We start from the raw sequence: 12,328 nt of genomic DNA on the forward strand, positions 1-12,328 counted from the left end.
AATTTTATTTGAGATAATTTTATTGTTATCAAACAATTCCCAGTCTACTTCCAATAGGCCTTTTGAAACCATTAGTTAAACACCACAGAAAGAGTATTGTTTTTTATAAAACATCCAAAATTATCTCTTATCTAATATACATTTCAAAAAATAAATGCATTGTATACACATGAAATAAAAAGTGAAAAATTTTTTTTTTCTTTTGGTGGTAATGGGGATGGAACCCTTCTACCTCTGGGCTACACTCCCAGACCTATTTTTTATATATTTTTTTGGAAACAGGGTCTCTTAAGCCAGCAATCCTGGCTTCAAACCTGCGTGATCCTCCTGTCTCTGCCTCCCAAGCACGGGGATTACAAGGGTGCGCCACCACGCCCGGCAAAATGTGGATTTTAAAAGATGATATATAACTTATTGAAGAAAGAAGATAATGTGCAGGAATATAAAAAAGGAATATACAATAATAAGACTTGGTGAGAAGAAAAAAGACAAAACTCAAAGTACCTAGTGGTTTGTAATTCAAGAGAAGGGTGGAAGGGGGTGGGCTTCCCACTAACCTCTAGTATGCAAAGTGGAGTTAAGTGAAATTTGGCAGGAAGTGTGCATATTATTATTTTCTGAAAGTTTTAAAGTGAACTTACATGGGTGAATAATCTTAATGACTGATGACATGGGACATAACTAAAAGCTGTATAACTGGCTTCATGGAATAGTATTGTAAACGTATGTATTTATTACTACAAGTAAGAAGAGTTGTTTTGGGTGCTATTTATATATAAGTAGACCATGTTTAATACCACTGAGATATTTTAATTTATTTTTAATTTACAAGTGATAGTTGTATATATTTAAGAACTACATGGTGTTGTTTTGATATATGTTTACATGTTGGATGATTACTTCAGACTAATCTATCAACTCCCATATATTTTGGTGATAAAAATGATTAAAATACATGCTTTTAGCAATATTTTTGTAGTACTGGGAGGTGATCTCAGTAGAGTACTAGCACAGAACTACATTTCAGCTGTGTTTATTTTTTTTATTTCTTTATCCATCCATTCATTCATTTATGTGTTCATTTATTTTTTTTTGACAGGGTCTTCCTAAGTTACCACATACTGGCCTCCAACCTCCCATAATTCTGTCTAAACTTCCCAAATATTGGGCTTAAAGGTATGTGCTACCACATCCACCACTTTTAAGAGTTTTGAAATTTTCAACATAATATTATTATATTCACGGTTATGGGCAATATGCCACCATATTTTTTCCTCCTAACTGAAGTTTACAACATTTTGTTAACATCTTCCTTTTCTGTGTCTTCTACGTTTCCACCAGCCTCTGTCAAATAGATTTTAATTCTCTACTTTCACAATTTTAACCTTTTTTAATATTCCTCATATTAATGAGATTATGAAGTATTTATTTTTCTGTGCCTGGCTGATTTCACTTAGCAGTAAGTTTTCCAGGTTTTATCCATGTTGTTATAAGAGACAAAACTTCCTTTTCATTAAGCCAAATAGTGGTCCTCTGTGCATATCCATAACTTGTTTTACCTCTTCCTATGATGATGGATAGTTAGTTTGGCTCCATATCTTAGCCATTGTGAATGATGCTTCAGTATACATGTGAGAGGATTTCTCTTTGGTACACTGATTCTGATTCCTTTGTCAATACACCCATTAGTTTTATAATTACATTTTTGTTTTCTAAGGAATCTCCATATTAATTTACAACCCTATAAATGGAGCACAAGTGTTCCCTTTTCTCCACATATTTGCTAACACCTGTTATCTTTTGTCATTTTGATAATAGCCAATGAAGCTGCTGTGAGATCTTATAATGCTTTCATTTTTATTTCGCCCATCATTTGCACTAATGAACATTTTTCCACTTATCTATGGGCCATTTACATGTCTTCCTTTGAAAATATCTACTTAGTTCCTATTTTTTTCTGATTTGGTCTTTTCCCTTTTTCTTTGCTAGTGAATTAAATTCCATATATATTTTGGATATCATCCCTTTATCAGATTTATGGCTTGCAAATATTTGCTCAATCTGTAAGCTGTTTCTTTATTAATTGCTTTCTTTGCTGTAGAAAAGCATTTTAATTTGGCCCAATTGCCTTTATTTTTTTTTTTTTCTTTTATTGCTGGGGCTCTTGAATCACATCCAAGAAGTCCCCACTATTATAAAGACTTTTTACCAGTTGTCTTTAAGAAGCATTACAGTTTCAGGTCTTACAGTTAAGTTTCTAATCTGTTTTGATTACATGCTATAAGATAGATTTTTAATTTCTTTTCTCTATATGTAGTTACCACGTTTTGACACATTTATTGAGAAGAGTGTCATTTTCCATTGCAAATTCCTCATACCTGTGTCAAAATTTATATTCAACTTACTATAAATGTGTGGATATATTTATGAGATGTCTATCCTGTTCCACTAGTCAATGTGCCTATTTTCCGCCACTGCTCTACTGTTTTGACTGTTATAATTTATAATTGATCCTGAAATTGCTTGATACCGCTGGTTTATTTTTGTTAAAAATTATTTTTGTTATTCAATGAATTTTGTAATGTCATGTGAATTGGGGGACTTTTTTCTTTTTCCATAAAAAATGGCAGTAGAGTTTTGTTAGGGTTTACACTGAATCTGTCCATTGCTTTGCCTAGTATAGTCTTTTGAACAATATTATTTTAAGCTATGAATATAGGATACATTTCCATTATTTGTGTTATGTACAATTTTTTATAATGTTTTATAGTTTTAACAATAGAGATCTTTTACCTGTTAGGTTAAATTTCCTCCTAAATAGTGTTGGGAATCCATCCCGACAGCTGCAGGGGCTTGGCAAGATGATGAGTACCGAAGACTCGAACACAAACCCATGAGCCGGGAGTCAAGTCAAGCAAGATCTCATTTATATCTCTCCAAGCGGTCCTATATATAGCACCAAGCCATGAGGGGAATTTCGATGAGAAATAGCCTATCCTATCTGGGATAAAGATCACTAGCATGTAGTTTACAGCCAATCCCAGGCCAGTACATGAGCCATCCATGTGTGCGGAAAGCTCCTTTAAAGGTAGAAAGGGAAAAACCGCTCAGTCTCCCCACCCATAATGAATGGGGAAACCACGCCTTCCTAGCTTCCTCCAGGCGCCATCTTTGCCCCTTTTTTGCTGAATTACTTTACTTAAAGTTTTGCCTTAGGCCGTAGGCCGCTCAGGCCAAACCTCCTTAGGCGCTGTATAGACACACCCCATCAAATAGACTATTTTTAAATGCTAATGTGAGTGAGATTTTTTAATACTTCATTACAAATATAAGGAAAGGCTACTTATTGTTATGTGCTGATTTTATACATACCACTTTACTAGCAGTTTTTTTTTGGTGGTCTCTTCAGAGTTTCTGTCAATAACTAATGTTATGAACAAATAGAATTGCAACTATTCCTTTTTAAGATAGCTCTTGCTTCTTTTTCTTGTCTAATTGAACTAACTAGAACTATCAACACTATGTTCAACACAAGAATTCTTTGGCTAGAAGCACATGTTTTTCTTATACCTGATTTTTTAGGAAAAAACTTTCAATATTCCATTGATTAACATTAAGTTAATTGTGGATTTTTTATAATATAATTGTGGACCTCAGTGTGTTGAGGAGATACAGTCCTTCTATGCCTAATTACTCAAGAGTTTCATTACAAAATAATGTTGAATTTTGTCAAGGGCTTGTTCTGCATCTATTCTGAGGATCATATAGATTTGTCTTCCATTCTGTCAATACAGTGTATAACATTTGTTGATTAGTATGTATTCAACCCTCCTTGCAGCTCAGGTATGAATCTCATTTGATCATGATAAATGATAGTGTTAATATGTTGCTAAATCTGGTTTGCTAGTATTTGGTTGAGGCTTTTGCAACTATGTTTATCAGGGATATTAGCCTATATAATATGAAGATAATGGTAGCCACATGAAATAAATTTGGAAGTATTTCCTACACTTCAAAGTTTAGAGAAAATTTTTGAAAAAGATTGGTATTTGTTCCTTATGTTTCGTGGAATTCCACTGTGAAGCCACCTGGTTCTAGACCTAATGGGCTTTAATTCAACCTCTTTATTCATTACTGCTTTTCAGAATTTTTACTTCTTAATTAACTTAGTAGGCTATATATTTCCAGAAAATTCCTTCAGGTTAAACACATTTTTACATATTAGTGATCATTCTTATTTATTTTTTGAGTAGTATCTATTTGGTCACTTGCCCATTTTTTATTGAATTATTTGTTTTACTTAGGGATTTAGGCGTTTATTTCTACAAACTTACATCTTTGAACTATATTGCATTTCAAATGTTTTAGCATGTTGACACCATTTTCATTAATCTCAAAATATTTTTAATTTCACTTTTGATTTATATTTGACTAATTTGATGTAAGCAACATATTATTTCCATATGTTTGTGGGTTTTCTGAATTTTCTACTCATCAATTTCTACTTGTATTTCATAATACTGGAAATGATTACAACCCTCTTCAATTTACTAAGACTTGCTTTCTGTCTTAACATGATATATCTTATGGAATTTTTCATATGTGATTCAGAAGAATGGCTCTTCTACAACTGTTTAATGGAATTTCTCCGCATGCCTGTTAGGTCCATTTTAGAGTTAAAGTTCACTATTTCCCTATTGGTTTTATGTCTGAATGATTTTTGTCTGTTTTAAATTCAACATTTGACATTTGATATTTTGCTTGAAAATGTTACCAAGGAGTCTTTCCCATCACTTTAAGAGGAAAAAGGTATAATGCTTTTCACAACCACTAAATTCAAAGTCATTTTCCTAAAATGTCACAAAGAGACATTAAAACTGCCATATAGAAATAGCATGTTTTAATATCTGTATGTAAAATGATTAAACTAGTCTTACTTGATCATTTGAAGGTTAATATTAACTTGTGTGGCTTCTCTAAGTACTTACAAAACCTTAGACTTACATTCTTTAGATATCCTTTGTAATCTTCAAGCCAATTATGCAGGATTTTAAATCCTGCCAAGTTCACATGAAAAGCAGCTGAAGATCTTCTTAAATACTTCTTTGTTAAAATGTTACAGTAAGATTAGGGAATGTAAGTATATTTTCTATATAACTGCTGGCTAAAATAGCATTACACTTTGATATATTTTGAGTTTTAGAGATACACCTTGTATATATTTAGAATGTTAAAAGCCAAATGGTGGTTTGCTTGGAAAACATTATCAGGGTTCTAAAGGGCATGCCTCTTTTAAAATGTTTCTATTTCCTCTTTTTTGATTATTAGTACAAAAGGTCACGGCAGACTTTAATGCAGGTTCACTTTTTTTTGTGTGTAATTTTTACATATCGGAAAAGCCTTGTCTCTTTTTATCCAAATGTCCAAACGTTCACTCAGCAGGAAGGTGTTTATAATCACTTAATCTAAAGGAGTCTCTGGAACTGTCTAACACATCAGCCTGATTTATTTTCTTCCAGAACTGCAATTACCATTTATGTACTCCATCCATCTGTAATTGGTAGGGTTAAAATAGAAAACAACTGTATCCTGACACCCCATCCTCTACCCACAGTGTTCTACCAATATGGTCTATATATAGGGATCAGCTTATTTTTATGTAGGTTATTTTGTTTATAGTTGTGTAATAAAAAAAAATCACCTGGAAATTTTTAATTTCAAAACGTCTCATTTCAGTAACTAAAATGTCCAAGGGAGAATTTTCTAATCTCTGAATTCTTATATAATGTTGTTTTTCAAGTGCCCATTTCAGATCAGCTTCTCTGGAGGAAGAATGCAGGGCTGGAGGATGGCACGGTTTAGTCTATTTTACTTCTAACTATGCATTTCATTGCTGTATCCAGGTTGAACTTGGTTGTGCTCATATAATTAGGCATAAAAGGCTCATAGTCCAACATAGTGGACTTTCCGAGCTTTATGAATGTTTAAAGTTAAATTGGTCTCTTAAGAATCACTGTTAAAGAGTTTCTGGGAGATTCTACAGGTAGAAATTCTTGGTGATTATTTCTTCATAGCGCTTTGCCTATTAAAAAAGCCTTCTAAAAATAAACAGATAAAGAATAAAAGCATATTTTTGTTCTATCTTAACATTTGATAACACTGATTCATGTAACTCAAATTCCCAAACTGCCTTACTTTCACTTTATTTTTAACATACTGCAGAAAGGTAACATGGGGATATTTAGCACCTACTGTTCTGCTCTTGACTTTTTAGTCCTCTGCTATATATTGAACAAATAGGGACTCATAACTTGCTGATACCATTATTTATTGTTTGTTTCTTCTCAAAGTCAAGCAGTTTGTGAACAGAGAAATTATATTTTCACCACAGCATGCTGAACATCAAAATAGTACCTAGAAGGTCATCTAGATTTTTATTGAAAAATGAATAAGTGTCTTATTCATAGTGGTGTTTGGAGCCCGTAAATCTTTACAGATAGATGACTGAGAGGCTGGAGCCTTTAGACAAGAGGGCAAATCTTGATAGAAATTCAGGCTAGATAAAACAAGTATGAATGGTGACTCTGAAGGGTAGATATGTTATATAATTGGGAGAAGGTTCAGAAGAACGAATAAGGAATTAAGAATGAGCTTTTTTATTTTATTTTATTTATTTTATTTATTATCTGCAGTACTGGGAATGAGAACCCAGAGGCATTCTACCGCTGAGCTAAACCTCCAGCCCTAGATTTTATTCCTTATTTTGAAACAGGGTCTCATTAAATGGCAATGGGCCTCACTAGTAGCTAAGGATGGCTGCAAACTTGAGATCTTCCTGTCTCAGCCTCCCAAGTACCGGTATTACAAGTATGCGACACCAAGCCCAACTAAGATTGAGCTTTTTAAGTTAAAAGAATAATTTGGTCAACTCTAGAAAAGGGTTTCTCAATTTAGCGTGACTGACATTTATAATTAAAAAATTATATGAGGGCTAGTACTGTGCATTGTAGAATGCTTAGCAGCAGCAGACCTAACCAGTTCCAACTGATATCAGGAGCACATCCACCTCACACACAGAGTTGTAAAAACCCAAAATGCCTCCAAACAGATAATTGTGTCCTGAGTGGAAAAAATCACTCACTCCCAGTTAGAACCACTAATCTAGGGCAATTTGAGCTCATCACAGCCATTTGGGGAATGTAGGCAAATAAGAAAGTACTGAAAGCATGGAGCAGAGAGGACTGTCAAAATGTGTGACTCACCCTATTGGCTTCAACCATGTGAGTTTAAATTCAGAAAATGGAAGTTGAAATATTTAAATATCAGACATATAGAGCAAGATACATACACAAAGAAAACCAGCTGTTTTCAAACTAGAAAAGCATGTTGGAGGGTAGTGTTTCTATTGACCATTCAACCTGAAGGATGGCTTCAACTTGGGCTCTCCACTACAGAACAGCGACGGTAAGGTGCATGACACTGGATAATTAGGAGGGGGTTTCAGGAAATCATCAAAGAAACTAAAACTACACCAGGATTCTTAATGTACTAAAATGAAAAACAATCTTTATGTTCTAACCCTCCAAAGGCAACAATTTTTCAGAAAAAATTGATAAGGATTAGCAAAATAGTTGAACATGTTTTGTGAGAATTTTAAACACTTGAGAATTCAAAAAGAATGACAAAAAAAAACTGAGAACTTATGTGCCATAGGTATTGTGTGCAAAGAAATATACTAATGAGGTGTTGCTATCTCAGAATAGCTGGGAAGACCCCTAAATCTTATATGACTCTAGGTAGTGTATGTTTATATTATTTTAAAAAATATAGATAATCTGATTTTATATATTTATTTATCATATATAAATATTACATATATATGTAATCCTGTAAATATCTGATCACATTTTTACTTATTAGATTGTTATACTGACTTAAAATCGAACTTATGATTGCCTTTTAATGTCATTACTTTGGGGAAATTTGGGGATTTTTCTTAAAATTTGATTAGATTAAAAATAGATATTTTGAGCCGGGCGTGGTGGCACATGCTTATAATCCCCGCGCTTGGGAGGCTGGGACAAAAGGATCTCACACATTCGAAGCTAGCCTCAGCTACTTAGTGAGGCTCTCAGCAACTCAGTGAGACCCTGTTTTCAAATAAAATAGAAAATAGGTCTGGAAGTGTAGCCCAAAAGTAGAAAGCCCCTGGGTTCCATCCCCAGCACCACACACACACACACACACACACACACACACACACACACACAAAGATATTTTATTATGCTTTACATCACAAACTATCGTGCAAATACAATTTTTGTGTGGGAACATAATTAGAAATTTTCTTGAGACTATTTGTTACAGCTAAATGTAAGTTTAAAACACATGGTTAATTGCATTATTTTAGATTTGAAGATGTGGAAGCTCAGAAATTTGAAATTATCTGTTCAGGGTAACTCCTTTGGGGAGTAAAATACTATGACTAGAAACTACATGCAAAAAGATATTAAACTAATGAAAATAAGAGTTTATACTCATAGTGTTTCTCAAATTGAGAAGTTTTAAAATATTTGTAGGTGGATAGCAAAATGAGGCTTATACATTTTAATTAATTAATTGATTAATTTATTAATCAATTAATTAATTAATTTATTTATTTATTTATTATGGTACTGGGGTTCCTGGAAACCCTTCTACCTCAAGGCCACACTCCCAGACCTATTTTATTTTTGGAAACAGGGCCTCTTAAGCCAGCTCAGCTGGCTTCGAACCTGCGCAATCCTCCTGTCTCCGCCTCCCAAGCACAGGGATTACAAGCGTGCGCCACCAAGCCCTGCAAGGCTTATACATTTTTAAAGCAAATACCCTGACGTTCAATTTCTTAACACTTTGCTTTGAAAGGTGAAGAAAAGGAAACAGATTTATAGGAAATGCCTATATGTTGCTATCAATTCCTACATATAGGACGTTTTTTATATGTCAAACTTACAATTAGTTCATGGGGGAAAAAAATGAACTTACAGTGAATACAATATATTTTTGCTTAGAATGTATGTGATTAAATGGATTAGGGAACGTTTTCTCTTAGATATTTAAAGCTGAACAAAGAACTGCTTCAAATTCTTTATGGATAACTTAATCTCTTAATAAGAGTGATGAGGTGACAATTTAGCCTTTGGCCTCTCTCTCTCTCTCTCTCTCTCTCTCTCTCTCTCTCTCTCTCTCTCTCCTCTCTTTCTCTCTCCCTTCCCTCCCCCTCTCTCTTTCTCTCTCTTATCCTCTATTTCTTCTTTTATAAATGAATTTTAAAATATATTTAACGTTATTCGTGTACTAGCATTTTAAGGAGTGAATACACATAGTTGAAAAATAAAAGCCAAGACAGTAGTAAACCACTGCTAGAGAAGTGGTGACAGGAACAATGACATCCCACATCTGCTGCTGCTGCCAATGCTATGATTTCCCTACATTTCCTTCAATTCTAACTCCATAAGCAATAAAAGGGTTTTATCTGATAAATGATGTACCTTTATTCTTTCTAGGACTTGACTGATATTTGTGTGTTTAAAATCCTTTTCTTCCCTTTTCACCCATGTGCTTGGTCCTCTCCTGCCACTGTCCTTCCCTCTGCTTCCTATTCTGAGCTCTCCAAACATGCCCTGATACAGTCAGATGTCTGTCTCTCTCTTCCCACAGGTCTAGGAATTAGAACACTTATTATGCCTACCTCTAAATCACACTAGACACATTGAATCACTTAGCATTAATATTACATGCCGATTTAAAAGAAAGGAAAAATGAAAAAAATTCTGAAAAATGATGACAATGCAATAAAATCATTACAAATAATGTTAGAAAATATAGGTAGGAAATTTTAGGCTTTTATATTTCATGCAGAAAATGTATCTTAGCCTGAACTTAGAGTCACTGAAACACATACTTATTAAAATGTTATATTTTAACATTGTCTTTTTGACATATACAAAACAGTATGTTTATACCTAAAATGAAATTCATAATTGCATAATGAATGCAATATAAATAAGTAACTAAGTTAATACTAAATGCAAAAAAATCTAAAATATTCACTTCACAGACCATGACATGAATAAACCACAGAAATTACAAAATGGACTTGAAACAGAAGTTATAATATAAATACTGTCACCTCACTACAGATTCAGAGAATCTACTTGTAAATGAGAAGCACAGCATCAATTAAATTTCTGTTGATCAGTAACAGTTCACCAAGTACCATATAGAAATGAACTAGGAAACACATTCTCTAAATTCCTTATCTCATTAAAGAGTTTTCTGACTTTCTTTTATAGAGCGGAGTAGGAAGGATACAATTTTAGCTGCATATCAAGATGCATATATCTTAAATAGTTACTAACTTTCATTGTCTACAATGATTTAAAATTCTAGACTAATTTTCTCTGCAAAAGAGCCAAGCGGTACCAGATGGCTGCGGGAATTCAATGCGATATGACTCAAGTTAATTCAATCAGCTAAGTAGTTATTAAGCTCGGCTCTAAGAGCTATAGGCAAACACAGATCTTAAATACAGTTCTTGATTTCAAGATATTGACATGTTGTGTGAGAGGAAAGAGACAAAAAGTAAATAAGTATTAGCTTGTCTATCACGAGAGAGTAGAAAATGTAATTATAACTCAATTTGCCAGTATTTATTAAGTACTCATTTTAAGCACTAGAAGAAAGAAATGAGATGCCAAATAACTGCTATGCTCAAGAAACAAATAAAACTTTTTTAAAATTTTATAGCCCATATTTCTGTTATTATATTGTTATATGGTTGGTTTCATAACTTAAAGGTTTCCTATAGTAGCAATCATAATAATTACCTTTATACTGTGTTCTCAGGCATTCAACCAATGAGGCCTAGGATAAGGTTGTTACTGCTGCTTTCTGCTAAAATTGCTTTTTTTTTTAAATTTTTCCTCTCCTTGTTTTTCTAGCCAATGTAATATCACCTTTATTGTCATCTTTTCCATAGTACCAGATGTTTAAGAACAACAGAAATAACTGAATATGACAAAACATATCAGTGTCTCAAAATATCAATAAAAATGTGTTTCTTCATAAATAGTTCTTCCAAGCTAGGCCTGGTGGCACAAGCTTGTAATCTCAGCATTTGGGAGGCTGAGACAGGAGGCTCGCTTTTCATGGACAGCCTCAGCTACTTCATGTGTCCCTTTGCAACTGAGACCCTGCTTCAAAAAATAAAAAATAAAACATAGGGCTGGGTGTGTAGCTCAGAAGTAGAATGCCTCTGGGTCCCATCCCCAGTACTGAAAAAAAAAAAAACCAAAAAACAATTATTCATCATATTTCATAGAAAATTCTTCTGTGTTCACTTACTAGTGTTGTTATTTTTATAAAAATGCACTCACATTTTCACTTATGAAAACAAAGAATACAGATAACTGGAATACATTTTTATACGTAAGCAGTATTTTTGCCCTTATATTTTTAAGAACACTTGCGCTCTTACTCTGCAGAAGATTAAACACTTCTATATGTCTTTTTTTTTCTCAGTAAAGTTAGTAGCAATATGACACAGAGGCATATATAGTCATTTAAATGTTCCTATTAATGTATAATTTGAATTGCCTTCTAAATATAAATAGTAAAACTGCAATTTTAGTACCTCTTTAATCCACAAGTTGAGTGAACTCAAGTAAATGCATTTCTGAAATTAATAGGTCAATTAATGTTACATATTTTCAAATTATAATTTGTATTTTATAAATGAAAACACTTTAGGGAGATTTGGAGAATCAAATTTGTGGGAATTATGATCTTCCCCTTTCCATAGTAAAGCATACAAAGTAAGAATAGAAATATTTTGTCACCTCAATAGAGACATACCTTGCCGACGTACTGATAATCGGATCCTGTGTACTCCTCCAGTAAGAAGAACTGATTCCACATCCAACCACGTTTCTGACGATGTAGAATTTTGCCATCACTTCTTGATACACGTGCACCAGAAAGCCTTTGCTGGTGCTCTTGAGTCCTTCTGAAAGTTATCTCTGGAGAACAGAAGTGTGGCAGGCATACCCAGAGCAGAAACAGTCTCAAAAACTGATCTATAGTCATAGTTCTCTTCTTGAGAAGTCCCAGCGTGGATGAAGAGCAAGCAGTTCAATGGACCAGATTGGATTTTACTGCATTTCAGCTGGTTTTCAACATTTCCTCAATGCTTTGCACATGTTTCCAAAAGCTTCAAACAAACACATAAAATAAATTCAGCTGACAACATAATGGTATTTCACTTTAAATTTAAAATTACAACAATGCT

At 33.5% G+C, this 12,328-nt stretch overlaps 1 protein-coding gene across 2 annotated transcripts in view; it reads right to left on the minus strand.

Annotated features, from left to right (window-relative positions):
• LOC308274350 (cadherin-10) overlaps window positions 1–12,126 on the minus strand; it is a gene marked incomplete at both ends in the record, with an annotated part of 115,833 nt that extends 103,707 nt beyond the window's left edge. For both annotated transcript variants that reach the window (XM_080712011.1, XM_080712010.1), the window contains one exon: window positions 11,896–12,126. In XM_080712011.1, the coding sequence (XP_080568137.1) occupies window positions 11,896–12,126 (231 nt within the window). The remainder of the gene's footprint in view (window positions 1–11,895) is intronic.
• Between the last annotated feature and the right edge of the window lie 202 nt (window positions 12,127–12,328).

Source organism: Muscardinus avellanarius, assembly GCF_963383645.1.
Source record: "Muscardinus avellanarius genome assembly, chromosome: 1".
In the NCBI taxonomy this organism is placed as follows: domain Eukaryota; kingdom Metazoa; phylum Chordata; class Mammalia; order Rodentia; family Gliridae; genus Muscardinus; species Muscardinus avellanarius.